At 45.0% G+C, this 13,283-nt stretch overlaps 1 protein-coding gene across 1 annotated transcript in view; it reads right to left on the minus strand.

The window, feature by feature from the left end:
• LOC111146196 (tenascin C) overlaps positions 1 to 13,283 on the minus strand; it is a 110,180-nt gene that overhangs the window by 22,667 nt on the left and 74,230 nt on the right. Inside the window, exons 15-17 of the mRNA XM_022501635.1 lie at positions 11,575 to 11,844; positions 3,501 to 3,773; positions 1,658 to 1,930 (exon numbers count right to left, since the gene is read on the minus strand). Coding sequence (XP_022357343.1) covers positions 1,658 to 1,930; positions 3,501 to 3,773; positions 11,575 to 11,844 — 816 coding nt within the window. The remainder of the gene's footprint in view (positions 1 to 1,657; positions 1,931 to 3,500; positions 3,774 to 11,574; positions 11,845 to 13,283) is intronic.

A 13,283-nucleotide genomic window follows, 5' to 3' on the forward strand; every position in this document is an offset into this window, starting at 1 on the left:
ATGGAGTCACCTGTCCTGTCCTTTCCAAGTACGGAGCAAGGGACGCAGGCACATGTGGGCACACACACACACACACACACACACACACACACACACACGCACCCTTACTTCTCGTTGGCTTTGAAATACAAATCCCCAGAATAAGTAATCAAAGAAAAGCTTTTCCGAAAGAGCAGGGTCTTTCTTTCTTTTTTTGGTTCTTACAAGAAGAAAAAAAAAACAAAACCCTCTTGATTATTCCTTCTTTTTTGGCTTTAGAACTGCAGGGCCTCTAGCAAAAAAGATTGGCAAAACAAAATCAGTGATCAGAAGCAAACGTGGAAAGGCAGTGTCTACAAACCGAGGTCAAAATCAGGCTCAGTCTGTGATCTGAGGTTGTTTTATGCGCAGCCACAGGGAGGAGGAGACAAGGACCCGCATCCCATGGACAGGCTGTCCAAGCTACTAAGAAACGGGTTTTCCTCCACCTGGACTGCTGTCTGCACTTCGGCGTTTCCTCCACACCCACAGATAAGGATTATGGTTTCTGTAGGTGGCTTCTCTGAGAGAGCTCCTCAGGTCCTGCACCTTGACATGGTAATGCATCCACCTCTGCGCACAGAGTTTTTGGCTAATGTGCTGCTTTTCAGAGACGGCAAGTATGTACACTCATTGGTTCTCTGTCATCCAGCCTGCTTACATTTAATAGTATTAAAATAAATATTAAAATACAATAATAAAATAGTATTAAAATAGCCGTGTTTGGGTTCTACACCAAACCTGGCCGTGTGACGTGAGGCAAATCGCATCTTTCTGCACGAGCAGAAGAGGCTGGGCTACCCCCTTCCTTGGTCCCTTTTACCTCTTCCTGTGCTTTTGTGATTCTTTCTTCTGATTCCTCTTGAAGCAGTCTCTCTAGGGAATGCTAGTTTCTCCTTGTCCCTTAGTTTCAGGGACAATTCACCACACCTGTTATAGGTCTTTCCCGCTAAAGAGTCCTGTTACCAATCAACTTCCTTTTTCCTCCTTGGAACAACTCATAGGGAAAAGGGTTTGCATTTTCCCCTTTAGTGCCTTTTAGACCTGCCATGGAGTATCTATCCTATAAAATCATGAACGTCACGATGAGCAGCCTGTCGACCTTGTCAGCTCCCTCCTTTGATCCTTCCTGAGCACGCAATGGATTATTTACACATTGCATCTGATAAATATTCATCTTTATAGGTGGAGGTACCACTTCTCCATTATCCCCTGCACATTGTAAGGTCAAACATTTGCCCAGAGGTACCTCTGCATCCAAAAAAAAAAAAAAAAAGATGCGATAATCGGCTGGAAGAAGGGTCTTTGGAATTTAAAAATTGCAATAACTGTCATGATGATGATGTATTAATGAAAATAATGCAACTCCAGTTAGCTTTAATTTGCAGAGCCCTTGCTATGCACCAGACCCTCTGCTGTGGGCTTGCCATGAATTATCTCATTCAATCCTCAACAACTCCATTAAATAAATGGCATCCTGCTCCTCTTGCACGAAGGCTCAGCCAAATTTTCCACACTCGCACCGTCTGTAATTGAAAGAGCTTGGCTGCGTTCAAAGCTCTTGCAGTTTCCCAGCCCTGTGAAAGAAGACCCCCGCGTCAATGACTTTTCTCGGTTTTCTCCTGTGGAGGTACGGTACCTGTGGTTGCTAAGGCACGGACTGGTTGGGATCGCCTTCCACTGCTTATTCCATAGAGCTCAATCTCATACTCGGTGGCCTCTCTGAGACCCGTTATGTCCCTGGTTCGTTCGGGGGCAAGTAGGGTTATTTCCAGTGGCTCAGACTGCTTTTTGGTATCTCTGATTTTGAGAACAAAACTGTCGAAGACCCCTTCATCAGCTGTCCAGGACAGACGGAAACCATCTGGGGTGGCATCTGAAACCAGAAGGTTATCCACCTCTGGCTCGGCTTCTAGAGGAGGAGAACATGGTGGGAGGAGGAGAGAAAACATCATTTACCAGCCCGTGCAGTCTTCTTCTGCGGGATGGGGGGGCGGTGAGGGCGGGTTATTAGTATGCACTGGCCCTGGCTCTCAGGGACAGAAGTGTCCTGAGTTCCCAAAAATAAAATCATTCAACACAAAAAAGTAGGTCTAGGAGAAGGGGAAGATGGAGTTCATACATCCAATACAAGCCAAGTGGATGCTTGTATATGTGAGTTTTGTCTAAAAGCAATTCTATCAGTCCACATCTGGACTCTGCTTTGGCCCCTCCCATGCATTATTAAACAAGTTCAAAGCCAGTAACTTGTTTACATTTGCTCTCTGTCTTCCAATGGCTGAGTGCCCATCCTCTGTGAGACCTTTGTCTTTTTCTTTTTTAAAAGACAAATAAACCAGTATTAACGATCTGTAGAGTTGCCCATGATGATACTGCTGATTATATTTCCCTTGACCCTGAGCAAAATGGCTTTTAAAATGTTATGTTATGGTCTTTTTGCATTTTTCTTGGAACTGTTGTACTCAAGAAGGCTCCTACTCTTGACTTTGTTGCTTGCTTTTTAAACCATTAGACAGGCATTCAGAGGATAGAACTGAGGCTTGAAACCTCTTGTACTCCATACTTTGGACTCAAGGTATGATCTTGGATTGCCTTCACTAGACAAAACTCATTGTCAAGGTAAATTTAGAGCTGAGTTTCCCAAAGTGTACTCAGAACAAACCATTCCTCTTTGCTCCTCTTCCTTAAAAGGCATCTGATGTCAAATAAGTTCGGGAAATACTGCTTGGGTAAGTCCCTCTTGGAAAAGACACATGCACATTGGGCTATTCTGGAAAGTCCTGTTGTCAAGGATGCTATTAAACTATGTTTCCAAAACTTATTTGTACATGGAACTTCTTCACCAAGCAGGACCTTTGAATAGCCTATGGAGCTAGTAAAATCTGGAAAGACTTTGGGAAACACAGATTTTTGACTGTTAAAAGTTGTTAATGTTTTATGTATCTAGGAATTATTATTAGTCTTGAGAAAATTATGGATTTAGTCTGTGTCAAAGAATCTCTATGACATTAGTGTTTACCAATAAAATAAGTGTGCAGTTAGGTTTCCAATAACGAGCCCACCTGGTAAGTTTATCAAGATCATAGTTGAGATGTTGAGATGGCAAATGTTGTAAATAAGTTTTTGAAATATCCTCATTGGTATATTTCTTTTGAGAAGGCTGAAACATAGCTGAGGACCAGCCAGGATGTACACAGAAGAGGGTGATGTGGAATAAGCACACAAGAACTTGGACAAGACACGGTCTACAAGATTTGGGATGCCAAGGGGCAAACATTTTGACCTTCTCATTTCTGGAGTGGGAGAAGAGGAGTGCTCAGTAGAGACACAAGACAAGGGAGGGTGTGGGGGGAAACACAAAAGAGCAGGCCACATCTATGGATTACGTAAAGAAAATGGACAAGGACGTTGGTGATGTGGTAGATGGATTACATGGAAGAGAACCAAGGAAGGGAGAAAATGGCTCACTTGAATCCAAATACCTGTAACAATCTCAGCCCTCAAGGGCTTGGTTTGGTGCCCTTGGGTGAAGCCAGAGACCGTAACCTCATAGCCAATGCCAGTTATGAGGCCTCTAAGCTCCAGCTTCCTCTGGTTTCCTGAAAGTGTGAATTCCTGGGGGTCCAGCAGCTTCCCAGAATCCACCACCGTTACTAGGAAGCTGTCAAAGGCATTCTCCGATGCCATCCAGGAAACTGTGAACCCGTAGGGATTAATGTCGGAAATGGTTAGGTTTTCCAGAAGGGGCAGGGCCTCTGAAAGAAGGGAGGAGTGAAAACAACTCAGGTTAGCGGCGCTGACCCTGCTGAGATAGCACATGTCTCCACGAATAGCGACAGATACCCAATCACTAAATGCGTTAAATTCTCAGAAAATGTATATTTAGTAAGAGCTTATTAGGGGCCAGATGATGTTATCTTGTGCCAATCTCTCAACAGGCCTATGAGATAGACATTATTCCCATTATGCAGGCAAAAAACCCTGAGTTTCAAAGAGGTCGATTGGCTTGGCCAAAGTCACAGAGCAAGGATGCGACAGAGCGAAGGTTTTAGCTGGGTCTCACCCCAAAGGCCATGATTTTTTCCCTATAAAATTGGATGGCTTTTGTTGGGTTTGGATCCCTTTCTCTGTTTCCCTCTGTCTTCTGAAGGTCTTGAAGGAAATCAATTCCCCCACTTCCCCACTAAATACATACTTCCTTTTTGGTGTACTTCATGTTTCTATTCCACTTCTAGTTCACTTTGAATCAAGTGGATGAGACCTATTAGTGACATATGTCCTCATAACCTGAACTAGAGGGAGGGGGTAAGGTTTTTCATGTGTCAGAATTAGCAGATTATGACTGCAGCCCAGTTAAGGAATACTAGGATTCGTTAATTCTTTGGCTGTTTGTTTTCCTGGATAAAGTCAGAAGATAAAGACATATTGGATCTTTAGTAAGTTCTATTGTCATCTGTTCATTCATTCACCAAATATCTGTGTCCCAGGTGCTGTGGGGTCTTTACACACGGGGGTTTCCAAAAGGACTGAGCTTATATCACTTAAGTTCCTAGGTGCCATTATGTCCCAACTGATCAGGCTCCACATCTGTTCTCCTATTTAAACCTCACAATGACACTGTGAAGTGGCTATTGCTACCTGTCCCCTCACCCCCATGACATCTAAGGAAACAGAGGTCAATGACTTATCCAGGATCACACATCTACTGGGGGACTAAGCTGGCCTCCCACCCAGGCCATCTGATTCCAAGCTCAACGCTCTTCCCACACCCTGGGCCAACGTCTAATTAGTGACCCCATCAGGGCTGGCAAGTCTGGAGATGTAGGTAGGATCGGTGGAGAAGGTCCAGTGCCTCTAGCAAAACAAAGCATGGTCTTGGTGAATGTTGGTTTTCATTGGAGGGGGCGTGGGGCTGGGAACTCCATGACCAAGGCTGCTTTAGCTCCCCCTCATTTGGAGGCACATTTTCCATTGCTTCTAAATAGAAACTTTCAAAGAAATAAATGACCTTACACGAACACCCAGGGTCTAATCCACGGGATGTAAAGAAAAATAAAGATTTTGGTGATTGAATGAACAAGTGAATGAATGCGTTCATTCCCGAAGCAGTGATTTAAATTTTGTTGTGGTTTGGACTTGTACTTTTTTAACACACTTGCTCTTTGTTTTGACGGTTTATTTATTTATTTATTTTTTGTTTGTTTTTTGTTTTTTTTTTGGTGGTGGTGGTGTTCTTGTTGTTGTTGTTGTTGTTGTTGTTTTCCATTTAAGGATCTACCCCAAATCATAAGTCTATCAAAGGCAGAGATGAAATTTCATACGCTGTGCAAAGAGGCTTCTCTGTGTGCAAGACATGGCTCTCAAGTTCTGTTGCTGAGTTTTGTTTAGATAAATGGGGCCTCTTTGGTAGCTAGCCCCTTGGCATCTCCACCCCATCAAAGCGGCAGAGTCCAACAAAAACAAGGGCTTCAGGCTAATTAGTCAGTCAATCAGGGCCTGTTATTTATAGTCATTCATGTTCAGCTTTTTTTTTTTTTTTATCCTTTCTCTTTTTTAAAAATATGCTTCTTTTAAAACTCGGGGTCTTTTCACTTCAGGGATTAGCTGAGACAATGCTGTAACCAGATCTAGGATTCCCAAGACCAGCACTCCCAGCCTGCCTTTCTTCTCCCTGTTCTGTGGGAGGTCCTGCAGGAGGCGAGGCGACAAGTAAGGGCCTGACTGACCTGGATGGGTGGCTGGCCATTCCTCCTCTCCAGCTCATCTCATGGCTTTGGGATGCGAGAGAATGGGAGTCCCCACCGCTCCCTCCCCTGCCCCACTGAGAAAGGAGCATGTTCTGTATTTGAAGACTTGTCTGAACGACTGAATTCACAGTAGGCAACGGGACAGAAAATATAAACACTTTCTGATCTCCTGTTAAAACCATGTCCGTGTTCTCTTAAAAATCACAGGAAAGTCATGATTTCACAACAATAGCTGCTGAGTTTCTATCTAGACTTGCGGCTTATTTTTCAGAACACTGCTCCCCTCCTATTGCTAGGAAATGGAAAGAACCCAGCATCTGTGAGGCACTTGCTGGAAACCAGACCCTTAAAGTTCATTGTATCCATTTAATTCCTGAGACAAGGGCTGCCCCAAGTAGCTGTGGGCGTCCCATCTTCATTCATAACGAAATTGGAATTCAGAGCAGTTAAACAGCAGCCAAGGTCATGCAGCTAAGATGTGGGAGAAGATCAGAAACCACTCAGGCTTGGGGCGCCTGGGTGGCTCAGTGGGTTAAGCCGCTGCCTTCGGCTCAGGTCATGATCTCAGGGTCCTGGGATGGAGTCCCGCATCGGGCTCTCTGCTCAGCAGGGAGCCTTCTTCCCTCTCTCTCTCTCTCTCTGCCTGCCTCTCTGTCTACTTGTGATCTCTCTCTGTCAAATAAATAAATAAAATCTTTAAAAAAAAAAAAAAGAAACCACTCAGGCCTGATATCAAAACCCTCACGCTTCGAGGTCATCATGGCTGCCTCCAATTAAATATTTAATTGAACGCATTAGCATGTCTTCTTGGCAGCAACTTTGGATGCTGGGAGAGGCTTGGTTTAATGTGAGAATCAGAAGGTAAAGTCAGTCTCCTGAAAATTATCATTAGCGGGAGGCTGGAGACTTCTAAAGACTTCCTGAGGTTTGTCAGGCTAGGGATATGGTAAGTGCACACCGTTTGCAGGCTTTGCCATCGATCTGGGATAATCTCAGGCAAAAAAAGGGAAAGCCGTATCTTTAAGCAATTCTTAAGGTAATTCCAAGAGAGGTTAGAGGTCAAGTTTAATAAATGGGTAAGCTTTAATGAAGTTTGGATTTATCTGCTATGCTAGGTCAAACCTTCAGAAATCTGTTGTAGATGTTGATTTAAGATGAAGTATTTTTTTTTTTAAAGAAAAAAGATAAATTACTGCATTTCTGGGGCAGGTGGTTTATAAACGGCCTTAGCATAGCATGATTTATGGACAAAATTCCTGTTCTTGGCTGTTACTACCTTAGAACTCACTCTTCAGCCAGAATCGCTAAAATATGGATCAGCCCATAAAGCTAGGCAGGGAAATCCCTGGAAACTTGACACAGCTGTCGAATACACGGTCTCCACTTCCCACAAATGGTGGCAAAATACCCCTCTTTGCTACAGGATCTGCTCCCTCTTCACTTAGATGTGTACACCTGGAGCGAAGACTGGATTTGGGGTCGAAAGCCTTCAGAACGCCTCTTGCCTTTCCCCCGCTCCCCACCTCCGAATTCTCAGCAGACAAGCAACAACCTCTGAATGAGTACCTGTTGTGACAAAGGCCGTGAGGGGCTTGGTGGGGTCCCCGGCCCAGGTGGTCCCCGCCACACTAACGTCATAGCCAGTGTTCTCCACCAAGCCCGTGACGTGAGCGTGCTGTGTGTCTCCTGAGACCGTCAGCTGCTGCGGCTCATACAGCGAGTGAGAATCGCTAACATTGACAACAATCTTTGCAAAAGGCCCGGCTCGAGCGGTCCAGGACACGTTGAAGCTGTCAGGAGTAATATTGCTAAGGATTAGCGTGCCCAACTGTGGCTCTGGCTCTGAAGCAAAAGGGACATGGGCGAAAGAGAGAGAGAGAGAGAGAGAGAGACAGACATTATTAGAGGAAGTGACGGATCTTTCCAGAATGTGGCCATAGGACATGAAAGTACCAATCCCTCCAAATATTTGCAGAAAGGTAGTCTATCCACCTGTGGCTACACCTGCATCGACTATAATGCTAGAGAATACACTGCTTTCTCTGTGGGCCTGGATGCACATTCTTTATAAGGACAGACATGACCATTTTCTGGCCATGTACAAAGACAAGCAAACAGGTCATTAGAACAGTAGAATATTAAGGTTGAATATTAGAATAACAGTAGAATATTAAGGTTTCATTAACAGTGGAATATTAAGGGTGCATTTCTAAGGTTTGCAGTGGGGCACTCGCTCTGTAGCTGTTCTAAGAAAAACAGCTTTATAGTGAAGTATTTACGGATATTCTCTCTCACCCTAGAGACTCACAAAGCATGTTGTAGCTTCTGCAATGCTCGTTCTATAAAGAAACCTGCTTAATTTTATGTAGCCCAGAATTTCATAAACTTGACTGATGAGTGGATACGCGTTCGGAAAAATAGTCTTTGAACATCTCAAGGAGCTGGTGGTCCACTGAGCATAGCTTAGAAAATGCTACTTTGAAATTTCCTTATTTCGTCTTGTTTTGATCTGTTTGGATTGTACAAATTAAAGGCTAATATCCACACAAGAGAAATTCTTCATAGTATTTAGAAACCTAAGTTTCCTATACACCATAGGGAGATCTGCACCCTACCCTATGTACTGCAAAGGTAAAATGGCTTTCACGAAATCCTTCCTGGTGTATCCAGAAGTTAAAAGAAAATTTAATGAGGTGTTGCATTTTCTGCCTAGAAAATCCACTTACTGGATAATTTGCAAAGATAGCTGGCTCCCCTGGAGGTTAGGTTTCTCTTGTCCCTTGAGGACTAGGAGATCAGGGATGAAGGGACTCATTGTTAATGTAGGGTGCCTGTACCACCAGTTTCAGCTGGGGTGTAGATGGTCTGACCTCCTCAAAGCACACCTATCAAGTAATACTACCATGAAAATAAGTTCAACTCCAACTCTTAGAATGAGGCAGGGTTCTGGAGGCTTGAGGTACTGGGGCCAGCCTTTAGAGCTAGGGATAGAAGCAGATGATTTCCTCCAGGGACTTGGGAGTTGTGTGGCTGCAGCTCCGGTGTTAAGAGGAAAGAAGGGGTGCACCTGGAGAAACCTTAACTGGACAATTGCACAGCTTAATGCAATGCCAGAAAGTCTCCAAGGGTAACAAGGATCTGGCTCAGAAGCAGAACACGGCCGTAAGGGATGGCATGGGATCTCCTCCTCGGCGACTCGTTTGAGAAGCAAATGATGCTCTAATTTTTAGCCACAACCCTGGCAATTTACTTCAACCACACTGAAGGTAGAACACCACCCCACCCCCACCCCCCAAGAGGCCTTTATTTGTTCCTTCCTTGTATTTTGCTGTGGAAGCGATCTCTCCAAGTAAGGATGCATGTTAGGACTCTTCTCATGCCACCAGACAGAGACTGGCAGTGCGAACACATTCACCATGCAGAGTAAGACCTAGGTTCTCATGGCAGCTTGGCCTCCAGCTGGCTCCCAAAGGGGGTGGCCAAGCTGAAAAGGGAAATGCAAGAAGGACCTCAGAGATAGAGAGGGCAGGCAGGGTCAGTGCTCCGTGCAAGCTGGGACATCTTTCCGTCCCTGCTTCTGATCCTTCAGACAATTCCTGGGCATGCTGTCTGCTTCCAGGAAACACGGATCTTTTCAGAAATTTAATTCTCTGAATGTTCACCACATGCACCAAGATCTGGACACGATGACAGATGAAAGAAAACTGACAATTTGTGACAGTTGTCAGTAAATGACAAAGCATGCTTCATAGGGTAAATGTCAAAAGGGAATAGTCTGTTTGTAGGGAAGGCAAGCAAACAGAATTCTCAAGAACACGATGGGACCACTGATTCCTCTCACGTGCGTTAGGCTCTTTTCTCTGCATGCTCCTGGCACCACTTTTCAGAATCTTGGGGGAGAGAAAGAGGTTGTAGAACATTCTGATCAGGGGACCAAAACTGGCATGCACGCACCCCTTTGAATACGACAGAGGTAAACTTTGATTAGACCACAGGCAGATGATAAAGTGGATGAAACTAGAAACGATTATTCAAGATCAAATGGAAGGATGATTTAGAAATTTAACCAAGGCAAGTCAGGTTAATTCTATAAAACACACAGAGCAACTCCAGATGTGAGTGCCTATTTAGGAAAAAGAGGGTGATGCCAAAGTTCCTTAATTTGGGGTGAGGGCTTTTCTTTTTTTTTCTTTTCTTTTCTTTCTTTCTTTCTTCCTTTTTTTTAGGTTTTGAAGCTCTGATTTGGGTGGCCCTATCAAATCTGAGAATGATCTGGAGGAATGAGGAGGATGAAAAATGGGTAATGAGTGATTTTTTTTTTTTTTTTTACACCCTCAGAGGAAGTTCAACGGAGAGAGACGAAGCGATTGTGGCAAGTACCTGTGGTTGCCTGGGCCGTCAGAGTCTGAACACGGTGCCCGCCAATCAGCCCATGAAGGTGGGCAGTGTAATTAGAAGCAGCATTGAGGTTGGCGATGACAGAGCTACGAGACACTGCGGGCAGAGAGTGTACCACTGTTTCCTGGCGGGGGTCAGAATTCCTAATTTCTATAAGAAAGCTATCAAAGGTAGTCTCCTGGGCTTTCCACGACAGAGATACACTGGCCCAGGTCACATTTGAGATAGTGAGGTGGCTAAGGAGAGGTTCGGCTACTAAAGTAAGCAGAAAACAAAGAGATATGAAAGCGTGTCAGTTTAAAACACGGTTACAGAGTCAAAAACCAAAACACATAAGACTAAATCCATGAAGTTTTAGACCTCACCCTTGGATAAAGACACAGGTCCTTTGTTGAAACCCAGTTTGTGCCATGGGAAAAGAAGAGGTGGGGTTGGGTGGTTTTCTTCCCTAGGTCTCAGTGTACTTGAATCTGGCCGGGACAACCTCTCCACCACCCTGGTGACAATTTGTAGTCTCACGTAAAATGAGGATAGACCCTCCTTCAGCCATGGGTAACTTCTGTGATAGACGATTTTGATGCTATGATGTGAACTCTTTTCTGATTTACTGATTCACTGCCCCAAATGGGCTAAGAATGCTATTTTGAATGGATAAGCTTCTCCTGTCTAAATTCAGATAGAGCATGCCCTTTTGCTGCATCCCAGAGAATATCTCACATAGTATGTCTACCACAGACAGTACAAATTTAAGTAAGAGCAACTTATGCTTTGGTTGACCAAGTTCCTTATTGAAACATGACTACTTCGATTTTTGAAATCAAGCATTCACTCTCTGGGGGCAAGACAGCATGCTCAGGTCTTTGTTCCTAGAGCTGGTGATAGAATTGGGGCATTCTGGATGGCACAGCTTCCTTGTGCCCCCATCTGATTAGTAACCTGCTCTTTTTTTTTTCTTTTGGACATTTCCCCAGTTGAAACAAAACAAATAGCACCAGTTTCATTAAATCATTGGGATACTTGGGTATTAGGAGGTCAACTAGGATAACACAAAATGTAATTTTTAAGACCTCTTTGATTGATGCAGATGTCTTTCCAAATCAAGGACAACTCTGGTTTTTTAGGTATGGAAGGGCAGAATGCTTTTCTCCAGATTCCATTCGACAATCTGGATCAGACTATGTTTAAGGCTGCACGTGTCCTGGTCAGTAATAGATCAGGCAGGGGACTTCACGGAAATTTACCATTGGGACCGCTGTGGGAAGAGAGTTAGGTTAAGCAGAGCTCCAGCCCTGCCTCCTGGAGAAGTTCATGAGCTATGGCCTCAGCAGGTGAGAAGGAGCGGCTTCCCCTTGCGGAGAAGACTCCAGAGACCTAGAGAGAAGGAGTCAGACATGGGAGAGAGCGGATGTACCTGTGGTGGCCGAGGTGACGATCTGGGTCCGGGCGCTGGGAGCGAGTCCCGAGAGGTAGATAACAAAGTGATTATTAGGGGGTAGCCCTGAGATGTGGGTGGTTCGTTCAGCCCCAGAGATATTGTATCTCATCGTCTCCAAGAACCTATTGGAATCAACAATTTCAATGGTAAAGGTCTCGAAGGCCCCATCGGTGGCTGTCCAGGAGAGATTGAAGCTCTCAGGAGTTATGTCAGAAACAGTTAGGTTTCCAATTTCAGGTCCTATGGCTGAAAAAGGGGGCAGGAGAGAAGAAAAAAAAATTGGGGGTTAATGATCAAGCTTGTGTTTTAAGACTGAGGTTGTTAATAGAACCACGGCTGGGCAGAAGGATCTGCTAGTTCAAGGTTACAGTTGAGAGGCGGCAGGTGTTACCTGGCGGAGCCGACGGGAGCGACAGAGGGGATTTGTTAACAAGGGAAGACCAAGAGGAAGGTTGGGCAGTTAGATTTTCCTGCTCTGGAGCTGCCTTACGCGATCGGGCTGGCTGAGATCCTGAGTGGGAGAAGCCATCTAGATGATGTCAGCGGGAACTGCGGAGCTAAGCTCAGATGTTTCGGGGAGCCCCACGGCGGGGATGCTGGCCATCGCTCAAAAGATAGGCGTGCTGGCAGCTCTCAGTCTCTTGAATTGCACTCAGGAGACCAAAAGTTGCTTGGCACCCTCCTGGGGGTGTTTTTTGCTTTGAAGGAACTCCCATCTAGTTAAATGAAGACTGAGTAATTCTGATGCTGTTACCCTCCCAAGGTGGTACCTGGAGGCTTCTGCTTTTGTGACTTAAAGGGAACCGGCAACTCGTCAGCGTGGTTCTTGGTATTGTCTCTGTATATACCCCTGATGAGGGCTGGCTGTTTTCATATTCTGTTGGAAAAGCTCGTCCTCTCTTAACTGCTTCTGCGTGAGCCAAGAAAGCTACTACTGCATTGCCAACCAGGAGAGCTGAGCAGAGGCAAGGGATTCAGGCCGCCCTGTTCGGCCAAGAAATAGCATTTTGTCTGGGAGACTGCCCCACCAACACTTTGTCATGCAGCAGGAATAAACTAGGCAGAGGGCAGGCAGAAGCAAGGTGGTAAGAGCTGATATTGCTTCTCTAGCAGGGAAGGAGAAGGCCTTTCCATCCCATCAGATGTGGTGAGACACAGATCGGATGGAATTACGGCCCTTCTGCCCTCCTACCAGTTCATCAGAAACAAGACTGTTGATATCATTAAAAAGGGGAAAAAAAAACCCCACACACATAAAAGTACTAAGGGCACCCAAACCACAAGGTCTGCAGGAAAGATCAGAAATGGCAAGTGATTTCTCTTGCTTTCTGGGGAGGGATGATTTATGATCCCTATGTCAGATCAAAGGACCCTGGGTCCATCCTGGGTAGCCTCAGTTGCAATTCCTGGGCGTTTCAAGGTCATCATTCACACAGTGGCTGTCTGTATTACGTTTGTCTCAGCAAGGATTATTGACATGATTAAGGCTAAAATGCGGAGTGATGCTTTTGCTAGAATCAGGGAGATTGTATGGGTTTGCACGGAAGTTTAGTTGCAGTAACTATCTAAAAATGGGGCAAGCACTTGCAGAACCAAACACAATGGCCTCTGCTGAGCTTCTACCCAGTGGAGGCATGGAGGAAGGGGAGCAAAGGTAAACAGTGCTTGGGAAGGCTGCTCACTGT

The sequence above is a fragment of the Enhydra lutris genome, unplaced genomic scaffold, assembly GCF_002288905.1.
Source record: "Enhydra lutris kenyoni isolate GAN:26980312 unplaced genomic scaffold, ASM228890v2 scaffoldscaffold13, whole genome shotgun sequence".
NCBI lineage: Eukaryota > Metazoa > Chordata > Mammalia > Carnivora > Mustelidae > Enhydra > Enhydra lutris.